Below are 22521 nucleotides of genomic sequence, written 5' to 3'. Positions count from 1 at the left end.
TGAAATGGCTTCTGAACCAACTTGAGGACACAGGGGCAGTAGGGAAGGCTGGGACGTAGTGAGAGAGTGGCATGGACATATATACACTACCAAATGTAAAACAGATCGCTAGTGGGAAGCAGCCGCATAGCACAGGGAGATCAGCTCGGTGCTTTGTGACCACCTAGAGGGGTGGGATAGGGAGGGTGGGAGGGAGACGCAAGAGGCAGGGGATATGGGGATATAGGTATACATATAGCTGATTCACTTTGTTGCACAGCAGAAACTAACACACCATTGTAAAGCAATTATACTCCAATAAAGACGTATTTTTTAAAAAAAGAAAAAGAAATGGCTTCTGAGAAATGCCAATAACTTTTACTTAATTTCCTCTGGTGCTAGTTTCTCACGGAGCCACTTAGTAAATTGAATTGAACTGGACTGACAATACTTGAGAATTTTCAATATACAAGGAGGGGGGAAGGGGAGATCACTTAAAGAACAACGTACTATAACTAATCAAAACCTCACCGGAACTTGGTTTCATGTGGCAGTGTGGCGCTACCTCAAGCTTAATTTGGGCTAGCTGGGCCGAAGGGACGTCTCGGATTGGAGCGTCCCATCCTCACTCACTGCCCAGGGGCTGGGATGAGCGGGAGGCGGCAATCGCAGGCGCTTTTGTTCACCCCTGAATTCTTTGTCACAAGAGCCCTCCTGGCAATTAGCCTGGGGGTTGGGCGGGGTCCGGCGGGGTGCAGGGTGTCGGAAAGCAAATGTGAGAAACAGAGAGTAGGCGGAATGCCCCCAGGACCGGGAAGGAGAGATGGAATTCTGATTTGGCAGTGGTACCTGGTGCCCGCTAATAGGGCTGTCTCCCACTTAGAAGGTTCTCTATTGATATTAACAATCTGTAGTCTCTATAAGGCACTCTCTTCGGGCAGCAATGAATAACACTAGCCCTGCGCCTGCATTATCTCCTCCAATCTTCTCAGCGTCTTCTAAGGTGTCTTACGGTCACCATTTTGATAAGATCACACCACGGGGGAGTCCAGCCTTGCCCCCAGACCTCCAGACTCGGGCGGAGAGGCGGCCCCGAGGCCCCAGTGAGCCGCAGATCCGCCTTCCCCGCCTTGGGAGGACCGCAGGGGCGGGCCTGGCGCGCAGGTGGCTGCACCCCGACGAGGGGGCGGGCTTAGCCGGCCGGTCGTGCCCCGAAACCCAGGCAGCCCAGACACCGCTCCACCTGCCCGAGAGCGCGCAACGGTGCCGGCAGCCCAGGCGCTCCGCCGTCGCCCCCGCCTCGCAGAGCGCCCCTGTGCCGCCCGCCAGTCGTCCGCCCAGAGCCCGCCCCGACGCCGTGCTGCACGCCCGAAGCGCGCCCTCTGCCCTCGAGGGACCTGGGGCCCCGGCCGCCGTCATGCTGCCCGTCATCTACGCGGTCCTGGCGGGGGTGCTGCTACTGCCGCTACTGGTGAACCTCTGCTCCCCCTACTTCTTCCAGGACGTGAGCTACTTCCTGCGGTTGGCCAGGATGGCCCGGCAGGTGCGCAGCTATGGGCAGCGCCGGCCGGTGCGCACCATCCTCCACGCCTTTCTGGAGAGAGCACACCAGAGCCCGCACAAGCCGTTCCTGATCTTCCGCGACCAGACGCTCAGCTACGTGCAGGTGGACCGACGCAGCAACCAAGTGGCGAGGGCGCTGCGCGACCGCCTCGGCCTCCGGCAGGGAGAGTGCGTGGCGATATTCCTGGGCAACGAACCGGCCTACGTATGGCTGGGGCTGGGGCTGGCCAAGCTGGGCTGTGCCATGGCATGCCTCAACTGTAACATCCGCGGCAAGTCCCTGCTGCACTGCTTCCAGTGCTGCGGGGCGAAGGTGCTCCTGGCCTCGCCAGGTGAGCCTGGGGACCGCCACGCCCTGGCACCGGGCTCCTCCGCGCCTTGACGAGCCCGCTGCAGCGTGGCGGCGTAGGGGTTAGGAGAGGGTGGGTTTCGGCTCGGAACTGCAGGTGTAGAGGGAAGGGATGGCAGCCCTTCCTGAAAACGCCAATTAATGATCATTAGAACCTTCTGTCGTGGAAGCTGACTGTGCCAGACCCTTTGTTAAGCACTTACACATACAGTGTTGCTGTGAATGCTCACACGGGTAGGGTTGACTTTATAGTTGAGACCGCTCAGGCCAGAGAGGTGGAGCCTTATGCCCCAGATAACAGAATTGAGAGGAGGAGGTTAACCAGATCTATCTACCTCCAGAATCCAAGCTCTTAACCAGGGCTGACAACATCTGCGTTGAAATGAAGAGGGTCATGAGTGTGAATTCCGGAGGATCCAGAGAGACTGTTCTCACCTCTGCTGCTTGATTGGCTGTGTGATCATGGGAAAGTCACTTTCCCTTCCTGTATCTTGGTTTCCTCCTCTCTAATGGTCTTCAAGGCTGCTTCCAACTCTCAAATGCTGTTAGCCTCCCTGGATTCTCACGGCAGAGAGAAGGTGACCCCACCTACTCCCCAGGGAGAAGACTTTCATTACCTGCTGCGGGCTCTGGTGAGCCCCCATTACATCTATAGCAACAGTGACCTTTGGTTCTGTAGTTACCTCCTGCCACATTTCAACCAGACCCAAAATGGTAACTTCATGCCCCAGTGGTCCCCAGTTCAGGAAGAAACCAAGAACCTGTTACCCACAGGACTGCTGGGTTTCCCTTCCCAGAAATCTTGTCCCTGCACTTGAATAAGGACCAGGGGGTTGCTTCTCACTCTATCAGTAAGAGGAGGCCTAACCAGGTGCAGGCGAAAAGCCATGGAGGAATAGGGAGCCAGGAAGCCTCACCTTTCTGGAATGTCTTTCTGTGCCAAGCCCTATTCCACATGCTTTTATAACCCTGAGAACTAACATATCATTACCCCCTGCCGTACAACTGAGGAAACTTAAAATTCCGACCTAAGTCTGTCCAGTTTCAAAGCCCATGACTTTCCCTACGTTACGCTACCTTCCTCTACATGAATGGAAAGTGTTAGAGCTGGAAGAGACTAAGCATCCATCTGCTCTCCCCCTTCATTTCATAGCTGAGGAAACTGAAGCAAGCTAAGGAGTTCACCTAGTATCACACAAAGATGAGACGTCTGTTCACTTGTGGGAAACCAGGAAGCTTACACACCTGTTTCATAGGGCATAAAATAAACAATCCAAAAAAAAAAAAATGAAGGCTTTGTATAAAAGTTTAAAAGCAGGGGGATAATTTTAAAGGCAGCCACATTATTTGAAGGGGATGGCTTTTCCTAGAAAATTCCCAACAATTTCTAGTTGCCTGGGAAAAGAGACAACTTCAATATTTAGTAACTGGAAGACTCTTAAGCCTATTACTTTACCAGTTGATTCAGAGGAAAGTCATTAGCACAGTGATCTGTGTACCACTTCAGGAGGAATTTAAATACTTTTTACCTGCATATTATCCCAGGCCCTCTGTGAGGGAGGTCAAAGACTGGGAGTTTTATTGACAAAGAAGCTTGGATTTAAATGACTATAATAGAGTTTGGTTCTGTAATCAAATAAAAATACAGCCAGATATCTCCTTTCCCGCCCAGGCAGCAGTCTTCTGTCATTGAGTATTATGCTTTGGTCAGTGTACATGGAAAGTATAATGAAATTCTGACATTCAGATCAAATTTGAACAGACTTTCCAGTGGACCTACGGCACTCTCTACAGTAAACTGACCTTTGAGAGAGGCCACACATTTGAAAAACATTCTGTTTTTCCAAATCACTGAGAGACCATTACACAGCATGCAGAATTACACTCTGATCTGCAACTCTGATCTGCAAAGGGGGTAACAGAGTCCAAAGTTGCATGCTTGTTAATAAATGTGCCCATGCGTAAATGTGTTGAATGGACTGATTCTTAGAATTCTTTCAAGTTGGAAAGGATCTTAGAGATATTCTAATTTTATAATCCTCCAACTCTTAACGAGTGTGTTATACTGCAATAAAAAGTTTAGAAGAGTCACTTTAATGAGCGTAAGAATCACCTGGGAAGCTTATTTAAAAAAAAAAAAAAGGATTCCTGAGCCTCATACCCCAAAAACACTGATTCGCAGGACTGTAGTGGGGCCCAGGAAAGTGTATTTTTATAGCAAGCCCCATGCCACCCCTAGATGATTTTGAAGCAAATCATCTAAGGACTAGGCTTTGAGAAACAATCAGTCTAGTTTCCACTTGTTTAATAGTTGAATGAACAAAGGCCCAGAGGGGTGGTATCAATTCCCTAGGGTCAGAGAGAGCTGAGGACAGAACCCAATTTTCTTCTCACTTCTAGGACACTTTTTATATTCTATTACACCATCTGAACATGGTACAGAAAGATGAAAAGATTTAGAAATGTTGGAGGGGTGACAGTTCAACAGGGTTTGATTCTTTACTTCGAATTTCAGCCTCAGGGCTCATGGGCTAGTAAGAGCTCTTGAGTTTCAGCTATCTGTCAAATTCTGGAGTGTAGATAAAGGACCGGCACAGTGGTATTTATGATGAAGATTGATCCACTTGTCATGAATTTGGGGGACTCTTCACAAAGTTTAACAGGGCTCAACCTTATCAGGCATTTCAGTACCCAATTTTTCATCAGAACTTACTATACTTAGAGAAAACCAAAGACTCACAAACACTTCCCTGAATCAAACAGAACCACCCATCTCCCAGAGAATATAATTTTCTCTCTGTGGTACATTTCAGGATCCTTCTCCATAGAAGGGTACGGTGTATGTAATCACATGGAAAAATTGCCTTCAGCTATTGAAACCCACATAATGTTGTAGTTGATAGAAACCAATTTGTTGGGCCAGTAGTTTTTCAAGCAACTTCCCAAACATAGAATATGGGTAAAACAGCAAGCCATATTTAATTTCATACAACATAGGATGTTTTGTAAAAAAAAAATTTTTTTAAACACCCAAAAGGGCCCCCAAAATAGTAAGTTTGCTTTGTTTCCATTTATGCTAGCATTAAGATTGTCGCTAAGCTATCTCTTCTACTGGAAGAATAACTCATTCATCAGCTCACTGGCCAGGTCTGCATTGCACAGCTCAACATAATCGTGCACAGCTCCCCCAGTGCTGGCACTACTCTTGTACAAGGCTTTAGTAACAAAGATACTATGCCTTTCAAGACTGAGATCCAGAGAGGTTATAAAATATTCCAGATTATCTTTGACCTGGTTTTTCAGGGTTGTGAAAAATAAAATTGGACCTCCTTTAAACAATGTGATAAGATAAAATGCTTCCAATAGCTTTCAAAAGTGTTGCATCATTGAAAGTTCCAAAACAGGAGAACATTCTAAAACTAGTGTCAGGACCAAGGAGAACTCTCATCAAACAAACTTTTGAGGTTAGATGGAGAAAAGCAGATGGCACAACAATTTTGATATCACGTCAAGAAATATTTAGAGAGTCCCCGCAAGGTACAAGCTAGTTGCCATGGTGGGATGGGGAGAGAAGCTGAATTAGTTCAAGGATCTTACAGTCCAGTAGAAGAACTAAGCCACATATACACAAATGATTGTGATGCCCAGGAGAATGTGATAAGTATGCTGGGAGAGCTACCGAGTGCTGTGGAGGAAAAACAGCAGAGGGTAAAGGCTTCTTGGGGACACTGACACAGAGCTGGGCAAGTGCACTTGTAGAGGGGGAAGTCTAGGCAAGAGGAGCCCAGAGGCAGTTTTCATCAGGTCCCCAACACCAGTGAGATGCTTCATGAAAGAGTTTTACTATGTAAGGACAACAGCAGGCTGGACTTAAATAATAGTCATTTTTAAGCTGTTTACTGAAGAGACTCCACTGTAGAGAAAATAGGGACTCAGAGAACCCAAGGAATGGCCAACAGCAGTGGCCTCACTTCCATGCAATCAGATAATTTTCTAGTGCAAACTTATTCAAGGATCAGGGCATAGAGATATCCTGTCTCCATTCCTCTTTCTGGGCTGCCCAAGGAGTAACTTAGATGTGTTGCTTCAATGCACTTTGTCTCAACGGCTTACAGTTTTCTCATATATTTTTGAATAATGCCCTAATAAGTAAATGTTTGTGGCATTAATGAGTTCCATCATTTTGGCTGGCTGTAACAGGCTTTCTTCTCCAAAGTCTAAGAACTATTGGGATGGGCATGACGGCATGAAAAATGATGTTAAAAAAATAAAATATATCCTAATCTGAGAAAATCCATTTAGACCCAATCTCCCCCAGGCCCAGCCTCTCCTTACCACAGACTTGTTTTACCTCCCAGTTTACTTCTGGCAGAGGGCTACAAGAGAGAGGTGCTCTCTCTGGGACTCACTGCCAGAGAGGGAGCTGGTGATGAGCACAGGATGGGCTGGGGAGAGTCTGTGTCTAGGATGGTAGAGGACAGAAACCCAGATATCCAATGAGGAGTATATTCAAGAGCTAGGATCCCAGCCAAGTAACCCAAGCTCTGAAGAGAGAGCTAGCTTAAAGATGTTCTCTAAAATTTTTCTTCTTGCCCTGCTAAAGGTGGCAAGGGGGATGGTTGTACATCTCCATTCAAAAACAAAGGAGCACATTGCTGGCATATTTGGGAATGGTTATCAGTTTATTTTCTTGTTTAGAAACAAGAAGGGAGTGAAGAGGTAAAAACAAAATTAACTCTAAATCAGCTGCTTATGTTATTAAATCCGAAGAAGGATAGCGTTTGAATTACTCTGCATAAGGACTGTAATCGGCCAGTGTTTGAAAAGGACCCTCCCACAGCCTCTGAGAAAGAGGGAAGTACACAACTAGTAGACAGGTGACTTGGTTGCTTATGGATATCAAATGATTATAATTATGTAAGGCCTGGAATGACCTGGTAACCTCATGACGAGCCGTTACCCTTGATTCCAGGGCTATTTAGAACGCAAGACACTTTAACTGAGAGAAATAAAAAATAATATTAAGAAATTATATAATTATATAAATATGAGATGAGTATGTATCTCCCTGTTAAAAATCTGCTTACTCCTAGTGGGACTTAACCTTGATTAAACATCTTTCTGACCTCAGGGTGCTTTGTGTTGTGGGGAAGAGGAGGGTGTGCATGCCTCTATTTCAAGGGTGTCCTAGCACATCTTGTTGAGGTAAAGACTAGACACTAGGTTATTAATTACTATCATTCCAAACTGCCAGGGATAGAAATGCAAAATCACAGTTACAAATGGTATTTTTAAAACTATTTTCAGTCTCTAAGGGCTGTGTTAGAACCAGTTTGTTTCAGTTGCCTTTCTGAGCGAAGAAAAGATAAGTCTTCAATTCTGATTTGTTCATCCACCAACCATTTCACATCATCCTGATCAAAACCCATTTCCTTTCATTGCCTTCTTTTCAGATCTTACTTTATTAGTAAACATTCCTGGGGTGTTTTATTTAACTAACTTGGTCAGTTACCCATTCAGTGAGGCAATCTAATAGCAGAACAAGCTACTAGACTGAATGCTTTTCCTATCAAAAAGCAGCAGGTTTAGCCAGTAGCATCTTGCCACTTTGATGATGAAGACTGATTCAGCTCACCACCTGCCCTCTCCCCCTGCTTTCTAGGAATGGGTCTGTGTACTCAGAAATTTCTCTTCTTCCCCTTCTTAAAAAAAAAAAAGGTTATGGGTGAGGGAGGAAAATTCCTATGCTACCCTGATTTCTTTTCTTTTCTTTTTAACAAAATGAATTTTAAGGGGGAGCAGTGATTTCATAATCAGTCGATTTTCCATCATCCAAAGGTGTACTGCTTTCTCTGAGGTTCTATTGCCATCCATAATTTCAGCCTAGACTAATAAAGAAGTGACAGATCCACTCTGCACCCTTTAGGCAACTTTCCTTGAATCCTACTTTTCATAAAGCTTAAGGTTATGCTCTTCATCAAAAAATGAATGAGGGATTGTCCATATTACTATGTAAAGGCAGATCCACATGCTTTAACCAGCACTGAGCATGTCAAGTAGACAGTGTCTTACGAAAAATCAAGGCACTTTACCAAAACTTGAACTTGAATGTCTAGTACAAGGAGGTGGGACCCCAGAAGCCTGGTATAATTCTTTTCATTTTGTATATAACCTTCCATACATAGACTCACTGAGCTTCTGTCCTCGTTTGTAAAAACAGGGTTACCATCACCTATAACACAGGGTCATTGTGAAAATTATGCGAGGTGATGTATGTAAAGCTACTATACAAATCTTTCTCCACAAATGAAATTTGTAAATCTTTTATCACTAAGAATGCAAGTTGTGGTGGATGCTGTGATATGCTGCCCAAATCCCCACTCCAGGACTGAGGTACTCATTCCTCAGCTGCTGAAAGCATTGGTAGCTGACAGCTGTCAGCTAAGAGCCTTTCCAGGGCTTGCCCTTGGTTGAAGAAAGCTGCTTTGCCCAAGGTCAAGCACTACCACCCCTAATCTGCATCCAGTGACTGGTTAGTGGGTAGGCACGGAGGTAGGATCCACTTCACTTCATTTGGGACAACCTGAAGGGCCATTCTGGGCCCAGAGTCCCTGTAGGATCAATTGAGGGAGGCCACTGTGTGACTGCATCACCGTGCAAGTTCTCCCTCTATCCAATCTACTTCCCGTGCAACCCCACAGGTGTCATTCCCGAGAGCACTCCTACACACAAATCTCAGAGTCCCAGGGAGCTCAACCTGCGACAAGTAGATTTATTTGATCTTACATGTCCCTGTTGATTGCCACTTTTATCTTAAGTAAGCAGACTTTACAGTAAGAATTACAAAAAAAATACACGTGTGAAGCAGAAAACATGGGGCCCAATCATGTTTAGAAAAGACACTAAATATCAAATACAGAGTTAATGAGTTGCATTCACATCCAGAATTTCCCTTCAAATTTCAGTTTATATGTGTGTGTATAGATATGTTTATATAAATATTAGCATCTTTAGTTTAAGGGAAGAAAGGCTGCTACCATAGGACATATGAGGTATGCCCTGACATGGCTGGCGAGCCACTGGAACCTCAAGTCAATGTCCAATTGCGAATTCTGCACCGACAGCCCAGAAGCCATGTAGGGAAATTGTGTTGGGCAGGGGCAATGGCCTTTCCTTCACATAAGCTGACCTCTAAGAAAGGTCAGGGCTCACAAACCAAAAGCCTGCAGAAGGCCAGGTAGGAACATGAGGGAAGTAGAGGATACAATTTGCCAAATTGCTTGAACTGTGATCAAGCATGATACCTGCTTAATTACATCTCCTTTTACTTTTACTATTACTATTATTAATTTTTGATATATCACTAATGCCTGAGTAAATTTTCTTTTAAAAAATTACAGAAAAAATTAAAGTCCCTTTTGACCTATAATTTTTCTCTCATCAAGAGTGTTACCAAATCTAGTCTATTCTACCTCCCAAACATCTTTAAAATGCATCTACTTCTCTCTACCCTCTGCTGCTACCTTAATGCAAACAAGCTTGCTCTACCAAATGGTCTCCCTACCTCTGGTCTTGCCCCCTCCAACCCATTTACCTGACCTAAGCCAGGAACCTGGTCCCAACCTACATCCCAGTTTCTTCTCCCAACCTTCTTTCCCTCCCATTCTATACTCCAGTCAGCTTTATCCTCTTTTAGCTACTTTGGCACCATGCTGTTTGCATCTGGGTCTTTGCATAAGCTGTCCCCTCAGCTACAAACAGGCTCAGTTGCTCTCAGTGGATCTTCATCTTGCCAACTCCTGCTCACGCTTCACATCTCAGTTTAGATAACACTTCCTATGGGTTGTCTTTGTGCCCCTCCCCTATGCTTCCAAAACACCACCTCCCTCCCCTCCTGTGACACCTATGACACCTTATTTTAACGGATTATTTCTTTGTCTGTTTCTTCCCCCACTAGATCTGGGCTCTATGAAAACAGGGACAGTATCTGGTTTACTCACTGCTGTATCCAGTGCTTAGAACCATGCACATAGGGAACAGTCTTTAAATAGATGTTGAATAAATGTTGGGAAAGAGAGAGGGAAGGAGTGAGAAATAATCCAGGTAACTTATGAACGATTTAACTCAGTAGCCTCAGTCTCAGGTGAAGGGAGAGAGGGAGAAAGATTTCTTAAATCTTTAAGTAGCAACAGAAGTTTTGTTTTATTTTTAATTTGCTTTTGTAGTCCCTTACTTGTATGCAAGGCATACCCCTATCACAAAAATGATTTAATTTTGCATTTTATTTTATGAGAGGTTTATCAACTCACAGTATTGCAATATCTAAATCCTTTAAAATCAACAGCTTTAGCTTATTCCTCTGTCTCTTCCACATTGACTAATACAATACTTTGTGCAGATTCTTTCAACTGTAAACATTTATTGGGAACTTATCTAGTGGTGGAAGGGTTGCCAAGATGATTATATTATAATCCCTTAACCTCAAAATTTTCACTGTCAAATAGAGGAGAAAAAGAACTGAAGCGTGTCACACTACGTACTAAACACATGTGATAGAAGTATATGCAAGCTCCTGTGGGAGGGCTATAGAGCTAAGTACAAAGAGGCTGAGTCTTGAAGGATGAGCAGGAGTTTTCACAGTGACCGGGAACTGGAGGGCATTCTGGGCAGATGAAATCACCTGGACAAAGACAGTAAGATGTGAGAATTATGGGTACACTCACTTCCCATAGATCAGTGTGGTTAGAGGAAAGGGGACAAGAGGTAGATAGAAGGAGATGACATCAGAAAAGTCGGGGAGGGGGCCATAGACTGTGAAGGACCTCAGGACCTCACACACTGCATAGAGAGTGGCTTCTGTCACAAAGGAAGCCATTGAAGGATTTTAAACAGGGCAGGAACAGGAAGTTGGGGAGTGCAGTCACTGATACTGGAAGCAGGGAGAGGTTAGAGGCAAGGAGATCGGTCAGGAGGCAACTGCAATGATCTAGCTAGGAAATAATGAGGGTCTGAACCAAGGCATTGGCAAGGGACATTAGCACTCCAGTTACTGTTTTTACAACAGTAATATTTTTGATGATCTTCTCAAAATACTGAAGAACTACAGAGGAGTCAAAATACAAGAGGAGAGAAGAGTTAGGAGAGAAGAGCAACAAAAGGGAGAAGCTGATCTGATGGAGGTTGAAAATAAATTGACGTAGGGACTTCCCTGGTGGCGCAGTGGTTAAGAATCCACCTGCCACTCTCTCCACCATATAAGGACACAGCAAGAAGATGGTTATCTGTACACCAGGAAGAGAGCTCTCACCAGAACCTGACCCTTGTGGTACCCTGATCTTGGACTACCAGATTCCAGAACTTTTGAACTCTAAAAGAAGGTAGGTGGACAATCCTGCAGCTTGTGGAACAAAAACCACATTCACAGAAAGACAGACAAGATGAAAATGCAGAGGGCTATGTACCAGATGAAGGAACAAGATAAAACCCCAGAAAAACAACTAAATAAAGTGGAGACAGGCAACCTTCCAGAAAAAGAATTCAGAATAATGATAGTGAAGATGATCCAGGACCTCGGGAAAAAATGGAGGCAAAGATTGAGAAGATGCAAGAAATGTTTAACATAGACCTAGAAGAATTAAAGAACAGACAAACAGAGATGAACAATACAATAACTGAAATGAAAACTACACTACAAGGAATCAATAGCAGAATAACTGAGGCAGAAGAACGGATAAGTGACCTAGAAGACAGAATGGTGGAATTCACTGCTGCGGAACAGAATAAAGAAAAAAGAATGAAAAGAAATGAGAGAGCCTAAGAGACCTCTGGGACAACATTAAATGCAACAACATTCACATTATAGGGGTCCCAGAAGGAGAAAGGACCAGAGAAAATATTTGCAGAGATTATAGTCAAAAACTTCCCTAACATGGGAAAGGAAATAGCCACCCAAGTGCAGGAAGCGCAGCAAGCCCCGTACAGGACAAACCCAAGGAGAAACACACTGAGACACATAGCAATCAAACTGGCAAAAATTAAAGACAAAGAAAAATTATTGAAAGCAGCAAGGAAAAAACGGCAAATAACACACAAGGGAACTCCCATAAGGTTAACAGCTGATGTCTCAACAGAAACTCCACAAGCCACAAGGGAGTGGCATGATATACTTAAAGTGATGAAAGGGAAGAACCTACAACCAAGATTACTCTACCCAGCAAGGATCTCATTCAGATTCGATGGAGAAATCAAAAGCTTTACAGACAAGCAAGAGCAAAGAGAATTCAGCACCACCAATCCAGCTCTACAGAAAATGCTAAAGGAACTTCTGTAAGTGAGAAACACAAGAGAAGAAAAGGACCTACAAAAACAAACCCAAAACAATTAAGAAAATGGGCATAGGAACATACTTATCAATAATTACCTTAAATATGAATGTATTAAATGCTCCAACCAAAAGACACAGGCTTGCTGAATGGATACAAAAACAAGACCAATCTATATGCTGTCTACAAGAGACTCACTTCAGATCTAGGGACACATACAGACTGAAAGTGAGGGGATGGAAAAAGACATTCCATGCAAAAGGAAATCAAAAGAAACCTGGAGCAGCAATACTCATATCAGAAAAAATAGACTTGAAAATAAAGAATGTTACAAGAGGCAAGGAAGGACACTATATTATGATCAAGGGATCAATCCAAGAAGTAGATATAATAATTATAAACATATATGCACCCAACATGGGAGCACCTCAATACATAAGGCAACTGCTAACAGCTGTAAAAAAGGAAATGGATAGTAACAGAATAATAGTGGAGGACTTTAAACCTCACTTACACCAATGGACAGATCATCCAAAATGAAAATAAATAAGGAAACAGAAGCTTTAAATGACACAATAGGTCAGATAGATTTAATTGATATTTATAGGACATTCCATCAAAAAACAGCAGATTACACTTCCTTCTCAAGTGCGCATGGAACATTCTCCAAGATAGATCACATCTTGGGTCACAAATTAAGCCTCAGTAATTTAAGAAAATTGAAATCATATCAAGCACCGTTTCTGGCCACAATGCTATGAGATTAGAAATGAATTACAGGGGAAAAAATGTAAAAAACACAAATACATGGAGGCTAAACACTACGTTACTAAAATAACCAAGAGATCACGGAAGAAGTAAAAGAGGAAATCAAGAACTACCTAGCGAAAAATGACAATGAAAACACAACAATCCAAAACCTATGGGATGCAGCAAAAGCAGTTCGAAGAGGGAAGTTTATAGCTATACAAGCCTACCTCAAGAAACAAGAAAAAATCTCAAATAAACAATATAACCTTACACCTAAAGGAGCTAGAGAAAGAAGAACAAACAAAACCCAAAGTTAGCAGAAGGAAAGAAATCATAAATATCAGAGCAGAAATAAATGAAATAGAAACAAAGAAAACAATAGCAAAGATCAATAAAACTAAAAGCTGGTTCTATGAGAAGATAAACAAAATTGATAAACCATTAGCCAGACTCATCAAGAAAAAGAGGGAGAGGACTCAAATCAATAAAATTAGAAATGAAAAAGGAGAAGTTACAACAGACACCACAGAAATACAAAGCATCCTAAGAGACTACTACAAGCAACTCTATGCCAATAAAATGGACGACCTGGAAGAAATGGACAAATTCTTACAAAGGTATAACCTTCCAAGACTGAACCAGGAAGAAATAGAAAATATGAACAAACAAATCACAAGTAATGAAATTGAAACTGTGATTAGGAATCTTCCAACAAACAAAAGTCCAGGACCAGATGGGTTCACAGGCAAATTCTATCAAACATTTAGAGAAGAGCTAACCCCATCCTTCTCAAACTCTTCCAAAAAATTGCAGAGGAAGGAACACTCCAAAACTCATTCTATGAGGCCACCATCACCCTGATACCAAAACCAGACAAAGATACTAAAAAAAAAAAGAAAATTACAGACCAGTATCACTGATGAATATAGATGCAAAAATCCTCAACAAAATACTAGCAAACAGAATCCAACAACACATTAAAAGGATCATACACCATGATCAAGTGGGTTTTATCCCAGAAATGCACGGACTCTTCAGTATACACAAATCAGTCAATGTGATAAACCATATTAACAAATTGAAGAATAAAAACCATATGATCATCTCAATACATGCAGAAAAAGCTTTTGACCAAATTCAACACCCCTTTATGATAAAAACTCTCCAGCAAGTGGGCATAGAGGGAACCTACCTCAACATAATAAAGGCCATCTACGACAAATCCACAGCAAACGTCATTCTCAATGGTGAAAAACTGAAAGCATTTCCTCTCAGATCAGGAACAAGACAAGGATGTCCACTCTCACCACTATTATTCAACATAGTTTTGGAAGTCATAGCCACGGCAATCAGAGAAGAAAAAGAAATAAAAGGAATACAAATTGGAAAAGAAGAAGTAAAACTGTCATTGTTAGCAGATGACATGATACTATACATAGAGAATCCTAAAGATGCCACCAGAAAACTACTAGAGCTAATCAATGAATTTGGTAAAATTGCAGGATACAAAATTAATGCACAGAAATCTCTTGCATTCCTATACACTAATGATGAAAATTCTGAAAGAGAAATTAAGAAAACACTCCCATTTACCATTGCAACAAGAAGAATAAAATATCTAGGAATAAACCTACATAGGGAAATAAAAGACCTGTATGCAGAAAACTATAAGACACTGATGAAAGAAATTAAATATGATACCAACAGATGGAGAGATATACTATGCTCTTGGATTGGAAGAATCAATATTGTGAAAATGACTATACTACCCAAAGCAATCTACAGATTCAATGCAATCCCTATCAAATTATCAATGGCACTTTTTATGGAACTAGAACAGAAGAAATCTTAAAATTTGTATGGAGACACAAAACACCCCAAATAGCCAAAGCAGTCTTGAGGTAAAATAAACAGAGCTGGAGGAATCAGACTCCCTGACTTCAGACTATACTACAAAGCTACAGTAATCAAGACAATATGGTACTGGCACAAATACAGAAACATAGATCAATGGAACAAGATAGAAAGCCCAGAGGTAAACCCAAGCACCTATGGTCAACTAATCTATGACAAAGGAGGCAAGGATATAAAATGGAATAAAGACAGTCTCTTCAATAAGTGGTGCTGGGAAACTGGACAGCTACACGTAAAAGAATGAAATGAGAACACTCCTTAACACCATACACAAAAATAAACTCAAAATGGATTAAAGACCTAAATGTAAGACCGGAGACTATAAAACTCTTAGAGGAAAACATAGGAAGAACACTCTTTGACATAATCACAGCAAAATCTTTTTTGATCCATCTCCTAGAGTAATGGAAATAAAAAACAAAAATAAACAAATGGGACCTAATAAAACTTAAAAGCTTTTGCATAGCAAAGGAAACCATAAACAAGACGAAAAGACAACCCTCAGAATGGGAGAAAATATTTGCAAACGAATCAACGGACAAAGGATTAATCTCCAAAATATATAAACAGCTCATGCAGCTCAATATTACAAAAACAACCCAATCCAAAAATGGGCAGAGATGTAAATAGACATTTCTCCAAAGAAGACATACAGATGGCCAAGAAGCACCTGAAAAGCTGCTTAACATCACTAATTATTAGAGAAATGCAAATCAAAACTACAATGAGGTATCACCTCACACCAGTTAGAATGGGCTTCATCAGAAAATCTACAAACAACAAATGCTGGAGAGGGTGTGGAGAAAAGGGAACCCTCTTGCACTGTTGGTGGGAATGTAAACTGATACAACCACTATGGAGAACAGTATGGAGGTTCCTTAAAAAACAAATAGAATTACCATATGATCCATCAATCCCACTACTGGGCATACACCCAGAGAAAACCACAATTCAAAAAGACCCATGCACCCCAATGTTCATTGCAGCACTATTTACAATAGCCAGGTCATGGAAGCAACCTAAATGCCCATTGACAGACGAATGGATAAAGAAGATGTGGTACATATATACAATGGAACATTACTCAGCCATAGAAAGGAATGAAATTGGGTCATTTGTTGAGACGTGGATGGATCTAGAGACTGTCATACAGAGTGAAGTAAGTCAGAAAGAGAAAAACAAATATCGTATATTAATGCATATATGTGGAACCTAGAAAAATGGTACAGATGAACTGGTTTGCAGGGCAGAAATTGAGACACAGATGTAGAGAACAAACGTAGGGACACCAAGCAAAGAAAGCCACAGGGGGATGGGGGGGTGGTGGTGTGATGAACTGGGCGATTGGGATTGACATGTATACACTGATGTGTATAAAATGGATGACTAATAAGAACCTGCTGTATAAAAAAAATAATAAAATTCAAAAAAAAAAAAGAATCTGCCTGCCAATGAAGGGGACACAGGTTCGAGCACTGGTCCGGGAAGATCCCACATGCCGTGGAGCAACTAAGCCCATGAGCCACAACTACTGAGCCTGTGCTCTAGAGCCCGCGAACCACAAGTACTGAGTCCACGTGCCACAACTACTGAAGCCCGTGTGCCTAGTGCCCGAGCTCCACCACAAGAGAAGCCACCGCAATGAGAAGCCCATGCACCGCAATGAAGAGTAACCCCTGCTCTCCGCAACAAGAGAAAGCCCGTGCGCAGCAACAAAGACCCAATGCAGCCAAAGATAATAAACAAATACATAAATTTGTTTATTTTTTTAAAAAAAAGAACTGAGGCGAAGTACATTAAGGAATGATGGCCAATAGAAACTGCAGGAGAATACTGTTCAAGAAGGGAAAGATGATTATTGTGTGTTACTTTGCTCTGCAGTCATATTTACAAATAATTACATTGTCATAATCTTGTCAATCCTGATGATTGGTTCTAGAGCTTCTAGAGCCAACACACAGACAAAGCTAGGAAGACAAAATTATAGTCTCAGAATAGATGTAAATACCGTTAACCCAGACGATAAAGTGAAGATAATAACTGTTGGGGGTGGACAAGGGGGATGGGGATCAAAAATGATAAGTCAAGAGGGAGCAGGAAAAGCACATAATTTGGTGATGGAGAAGTGATTGCTAGAAGAAACAACTAAAAAAACTTGAAAGTCATTGCCTCTAGGCAGCAGGTTTATTTGTGAGATAAGGGCCTGTTGATTTTCATTATAAACTCTTTTGTACTATTTGATTTATATTTGTCAGGTGTATGATTGTTTTGGTTAAAAAGTTTTAAAATTTTTAAATGCATCTATCGAGATGGTATCTCACGTCTTGATGGAGACATCATACATAAACATGTGAAAAACAAAGCATATAAGATGAATCAGGTTTAGCCTCCCTAAGGTAATTCCCTGGGATATTGAGTCTCCTTCCTATTAAGGATAGGCCTATTCACTTCAGTTATCACCATTCAAGACAAATAAGCTTAAAGACCATCTCATCTTATGGTTTAGCGACACAAAAATCCAAGTAGCAAACCTGAAATGTGGTTTGCATATTACATGAATGCCTTTTAAATTTTTTGACCTACGGCTTCCCTGGTGGCGCAGTGGTTGAGAGTCCGCCTGCCGATGCAGGGGATGCAGGTTCGTGCCCCAGTCCAGGAAGATCCCACATGCCGCGGAGCGGCTGGGCCCGTAAGCCATGGCCGCTGAGCCTGCGCGTCCGGAGCTTGTGCTCCGCAACGGGAGAGGCCACAACAGTGAGAGGCCCGTGTACAGCAAAAAAAAAAAAAAAAAATGTTTTGACCTTGACCCACTGTAAAAACTATACTTTTGTGTGACTCAGCACACACACACTCACATAGCTGAAACGAAACTTAAAAAAAAACCTCTTCCTGTGTGTGATATGCTCTGAAAATTTCTATTTCATTCTATTTTATTTTTTAGAATAATGGTCACTTTAAATGATTTTAACAATCCACTGCTGTATTATGACCCATAGTTTGAAAAACATGCTAATCGATCCATTTTTTCTTAGGCCAGAGAATGTGCTTGTGAGATTTGGAGCTTATGTCTCAGATCAGCTGAACCTTCCTAGTAGAACTACTTGTTGCTGATATGTAAAAAAAATGTGTTATATAAAATTAGCTTCTATCATCTTTGTTAGTAGCATGGCTCCCCTGCTTTCATTTCTCTTTTTCCTTAAAATTTTCTTTTTTTTATCACTGGTCCTGTGGGGCACATATTAGGAATAACTATATATATATATATATATATATATATATATATATATATATAACAGATATGCATAAAAGTCATACACTTACATAATCTTGGTTTTTACCCATATGTCCATTTGTTTGCAGTTGTCATGTAAAATACAGACTTCAGCCAACCATCTGCTGCTTATGAAACCATTAAAACCTAACCTCCCCTCAAATATTGGGATCTTGGGATATTTTCAAATTTGGTAAATTCCATGTTAAAAATGCATAACTCTAAGTATCACTATATCTACACGTTTTAGCAAAGTTTAGGGAAAACAAAATCACTGCAAAATTTATTGCACTAATAGACTTGAATGAACTAATTTAGTTTGTTTGGATTTTTTGTCTCATTAAATTAAGAACTACACGAAGCTGTTGAAGAGGTGCTGCCAAGCCTGAAAAAAGATGGTGTGGCCATCTATTACGTGAGCAGAAGTTCTAACACCGATGGGGTCGACTCTTTCTTAGACAAAGTGGATGAAGTGTCAACTGAATCCATCCCAGAGTCCTGGAGGTCGGAAGTGACCTTTTCCACTCCTGCCTTATACATTTATACTTCTGGAACCACAGGTAAAAATAAAGAGAGGATTCTCCAAGTAATGGACCTATCCTGAAAGTGTTAAATGTTAGGTTAGATTTTCAAATGCTCTCTTTCTTCGGCAAAACTAATCAGATAACTAATACTTCAGGGGATTTAGCTCTTTGCCTGTGGGAACTGATCTTGTTTCATAGCATATGAAACCATTTGGGTTTCTCTAAGCTATGCACACCTCCCCCTACTTGCTGTATAGAACAGATAAAGAGGTTAACCAAGAACTACAAAAATAGTTTTGATGATGGATAAGATTTGGCACTGAATAGGTTGTTGGAATTTTTTTAATGATTGCTGCATTTTGATTATATTATATCCAGAGTCCATATATAATGTATAACCAATTATAAATGGACCACCAAAGAAGACTGCAGAACAATAATGGGGTTATATTTATACAAATATTTTGACCACTATCTTTCCAAGCAAGACTGACTTGGAGCTGTTGGTGCTGTGGGTGTAGGATGGCTCTTAGCTGAGGGCCTAAAATAATGTATTCCATCAAATCTAGGATTCCTTACACCTTCAGTGTAAGCTGCACCACTATTTTGTAAGCCACTAAGAGAAAACACTGCCAATTATCAGTGTTGCTGGAACCCTGCTACATGGAACAGGCAATATTAGAGGTAGGATGTTCTAGGTGCTCTTTTAGGAGCTTTACGGCATTTGTTCATACAATTCTCCCATCACTCCCACCCACAATTGCAGGTGGGTACTACTCTTATTCCTATTTTACAGATTCAGAAACCGATGCTTAGAGGGGTTAAGAACTTTCCAAGATCAGAAGTAGAAGTGTCAGGATTCACCTTGGAAGGCTGACTCCACAGCTCATGCAACTGACCACTCTACCAGAACACCTCCTAGTTCATCCATTTAACAGCTATTTGGTGTCTGCCTATTCTAGGCCAGGGGAAATGTTACCAAAACGTAATCAAATGAAGCCTGAGTGATATATTTAAGAGGAGGGCAGGAAGCTATCCCCAGCATGCTAATTATTAATATTGGGAAGTTGACTATGTGAATCATTTATCTCTTTTGGTTAAAATTTTAACTTAAGCAGGTAATACAAACATGCATTCTCCTTGTAAAATTCTGTTAAGACCGTACAGAAAACCTGAACGGACTTTTTGGCCAACCAATAGATAACGGTTCCTTTGAGCCTCATGAGGAGGGGTGGCTGGGGATGACCTATTAAAGCTGATTCCCAGAGCATAATGTCTGTCACTGTTTTGTCAAAAGTTATATATCGCCATGCCAACAGAATGGTAGGATGACACAGTTAACCAAATGCTTCCACTACATCCAGACACTACGATAATATATGGAAATTTTACCTTCATTTTTAATAGAATGGTAAAACTAAACTGAAAACTTTGGTTTGGGAAATAATTGAGATAAAACAAGCCCTTTTAGTTAGTGACTGGGTGTTCTAGTCTTAATACTATTGTAGGTAAGTATATAGTATTAAGACACTTCTTCACAATTGCAGGTTTTGACATCAAATATAAAACCCATTTTAGGGGAAAACGAGAATAAGCCGTCTTTAATCCTATAATTCAGAATTTAGATTTAATTGGAATATAATTGGGTTGATGTTTATGTTACTTTTCTTCTTCTCTCTGAATATTATATTTGTTAACTTACTCTTCCAAACATTAATTAAAAGAATTCATTTAAGCAATCAGAGAACAAAATGTTTTCCTTGTTCCTCAAAGGCAGTCAGTAGCACAAAATTATATAATAGTTACCAGATATTCTTATTTCTTCATTAAAAATTTTAATTAGGAAAGTTTCTGAAAGTACTTCAAACCAGCAAAGGATGTGCATTTCTTTTTGTTCTTTTTTTTAAATATAATTCAGAGCTTTTACTATCTGGACAATTTTTTTCCAAGGTGAAGACAATTGATTTATTGATGCTTTCTTCTGTTTCAACAAAGACCATGAATTGTGAATTGTGTTTATGATGATGGTAGTTTGCCAGCCATACTGCTTTGCCTTATAACAAATTACTTTTATTCAGGCAATATCCCGCTAAGGTACCATCAAATATTGAAGCATCTGAATCTACAGAGAATTGCCTTCCTCTTCCCAAAGCCAGTTTACCCACTCAGGTCTTAAACTCTAGCCCCAGCCCCTTGGTAATGACTTCATGCCCTTCCCAACTGAACTGACTCCCATGGGAAAAAATATAAGCATACTCTTTTAATTGAGTCTTACAAAAAACTTACATAAATTATAGTTAAGAAAATGCAAATGTATTTAGTGTAATAAAACTACACTGAGATACCATTTTTCACCTTTTAGATTGGCAAAAATCCCAACATTTGAAAGGATACCTTGGAAGGGCTATGAGGAAACAGGTGCACTCAGGTATTACTGATGGGAGAGTAAATGCCTTATAAATTGCCTTATAACAGGCAATGTGGCAGTGTCTATCAAAATTACAAAGACATATCTTTTGACCTAACAGTCTCACACCAGCAAATTTATCCTACAGATGGAGCGTCATTCATAGTGCACAGTGCCATGTGGACCAGGTTATTCACTGCAGCGTCATTTGAAATCGCAAAATAATATGAATAAATTATAACACACACACAAAGGACTTGATGCAGCTGAGAGTGAGAGTAAATGAATGAAAAAATAGGAGAAAGTTCTACATACAAATATGGACAGAACTCCAAAATACATTAAGTGGAGCAGGGACAAGTGCAGAAAAGTGTGCTTTTTTTAAAATGGGGGAAAGGGCAAGAACATATGAGTAAATGAGCTTATATTTGTATAAAGAAACTCTAGAACAGTACATAAGAAATTCATAAAAGTGGTTATGAAGGAAGGAGATAGGATGGATAGGCTATTTACTCTTTCTGAATCTCAGCTTTCTCATCTGCAAATTAGAGAATATAATTCTACTTATTAATTATGAGAATTAAATGAAATTTTGAAAATACAGTTGACACTTGAACAATGTGCAGGTTAGGGGTACTGACCCTCCACACAGTTGAAGATATGCATATACCTTATAGAAGGCCCTGCATATAGGTTCCTAGGTATCTGCAATTTTTCGTTCATGGATATATTTACTATTGAAAAAATCCTCATATAAGTGGCCCCGAGCCATTCAAACCCCTGTTGTTCAAGGATCAACTATACCTTGCAAGGTGGTAGACCAGAGCAGAAATTCAATAGACATTCTTTCCTTTTTTCTCAACTTACTACTGTAATAACCATCTAACTCAGAGATCAGCAAACTACGGCCTGTGGGCCACAAACAGCCCCGCCACCTGTTTTGTAAATAAACTTTTCTGGCAACAGAGCCAAGTTTGTTCCTTTTTGTGTGTGGCTGCTTTCAGCTATAATAGCAGAGTTGAGTAGCTGCAATAGAGACTATGACCCTGCAAAGCCTAAAACATTTACCATCTGGTTCTTTACAGAAAAAAATTGCCAACTTCTGGTGTAACTGAATGCAATCCTCTAATCACCAGCTGATGAATCTTCCTAAGCCACGTCTCTCTCCCAGACCACATGTCTGTGAATGACCACTCTTGGTTCACTCATGGCTTCTCTTGTGTTTACAAAGGTCTCCCGAAAGCTGCAATGATCAATCACCTTCGCACTTGGTATGGAGCCAACCTTGCTGCTACCAGCGGGATAACGGAGAATGATGTAGTCTATACCACCCTACCCTTGTACCACAGTGCTGCGCTTTTGGTTGGCTTACATGGATGTATCCTGACTGGTAAGCTTTTTCTCTCAACAAGGTGTTGGAGCCCAGTACACGTTCAATGTGC

General features: G+C 41.2%; 1 protein-coding gene across 1 annotated transcript in view; it reads left to right on the top strand.

The window, feature by feature from the left end:
- Positions 1–1204: 1204 nt before the first annotated feature.
- The window catches only part of SLC27A2 (solute carrier family 27 member 2), a 60242-nt gene continuing 38925 nt past the window's right edge, over positions 1205–22521 (top strand). Inside the window, exons 1-3 of the mRNA XM_004281286.3 lie at positions 1205–1874; positions 18499–18708; positions 22311–22469. Coding sequence (XP_004281334.1) covers positions 1397–1874; positions 18499–18708; positions 22311–22469 — 847 coding nt within the window. The 5' untranslated portion in view covers positions 1205–1396. The remainder of the gene's footprint in view (positions 1875–18498; positions 18709–22310; positions 22470–22521) is intronic.

This window comes from Orcinus orca, chromosome 2 (genome assembly GCF_937001465.1).
Source record: "Orcinus orca chromosome 2, mOrcOrc1.1, whole genome shotgun sequence".
NCBI lineage: Eukaryota > Metazoa > Chordata > Mammalia > Artiodactyla > Delphinidae > Orcinus > Orcinus orca.
The sequence above is the reverse complement of the archived record's forward strand: the minus strand, read 5'-3'. Positions and strand labels throughout refer to the sequence as shown.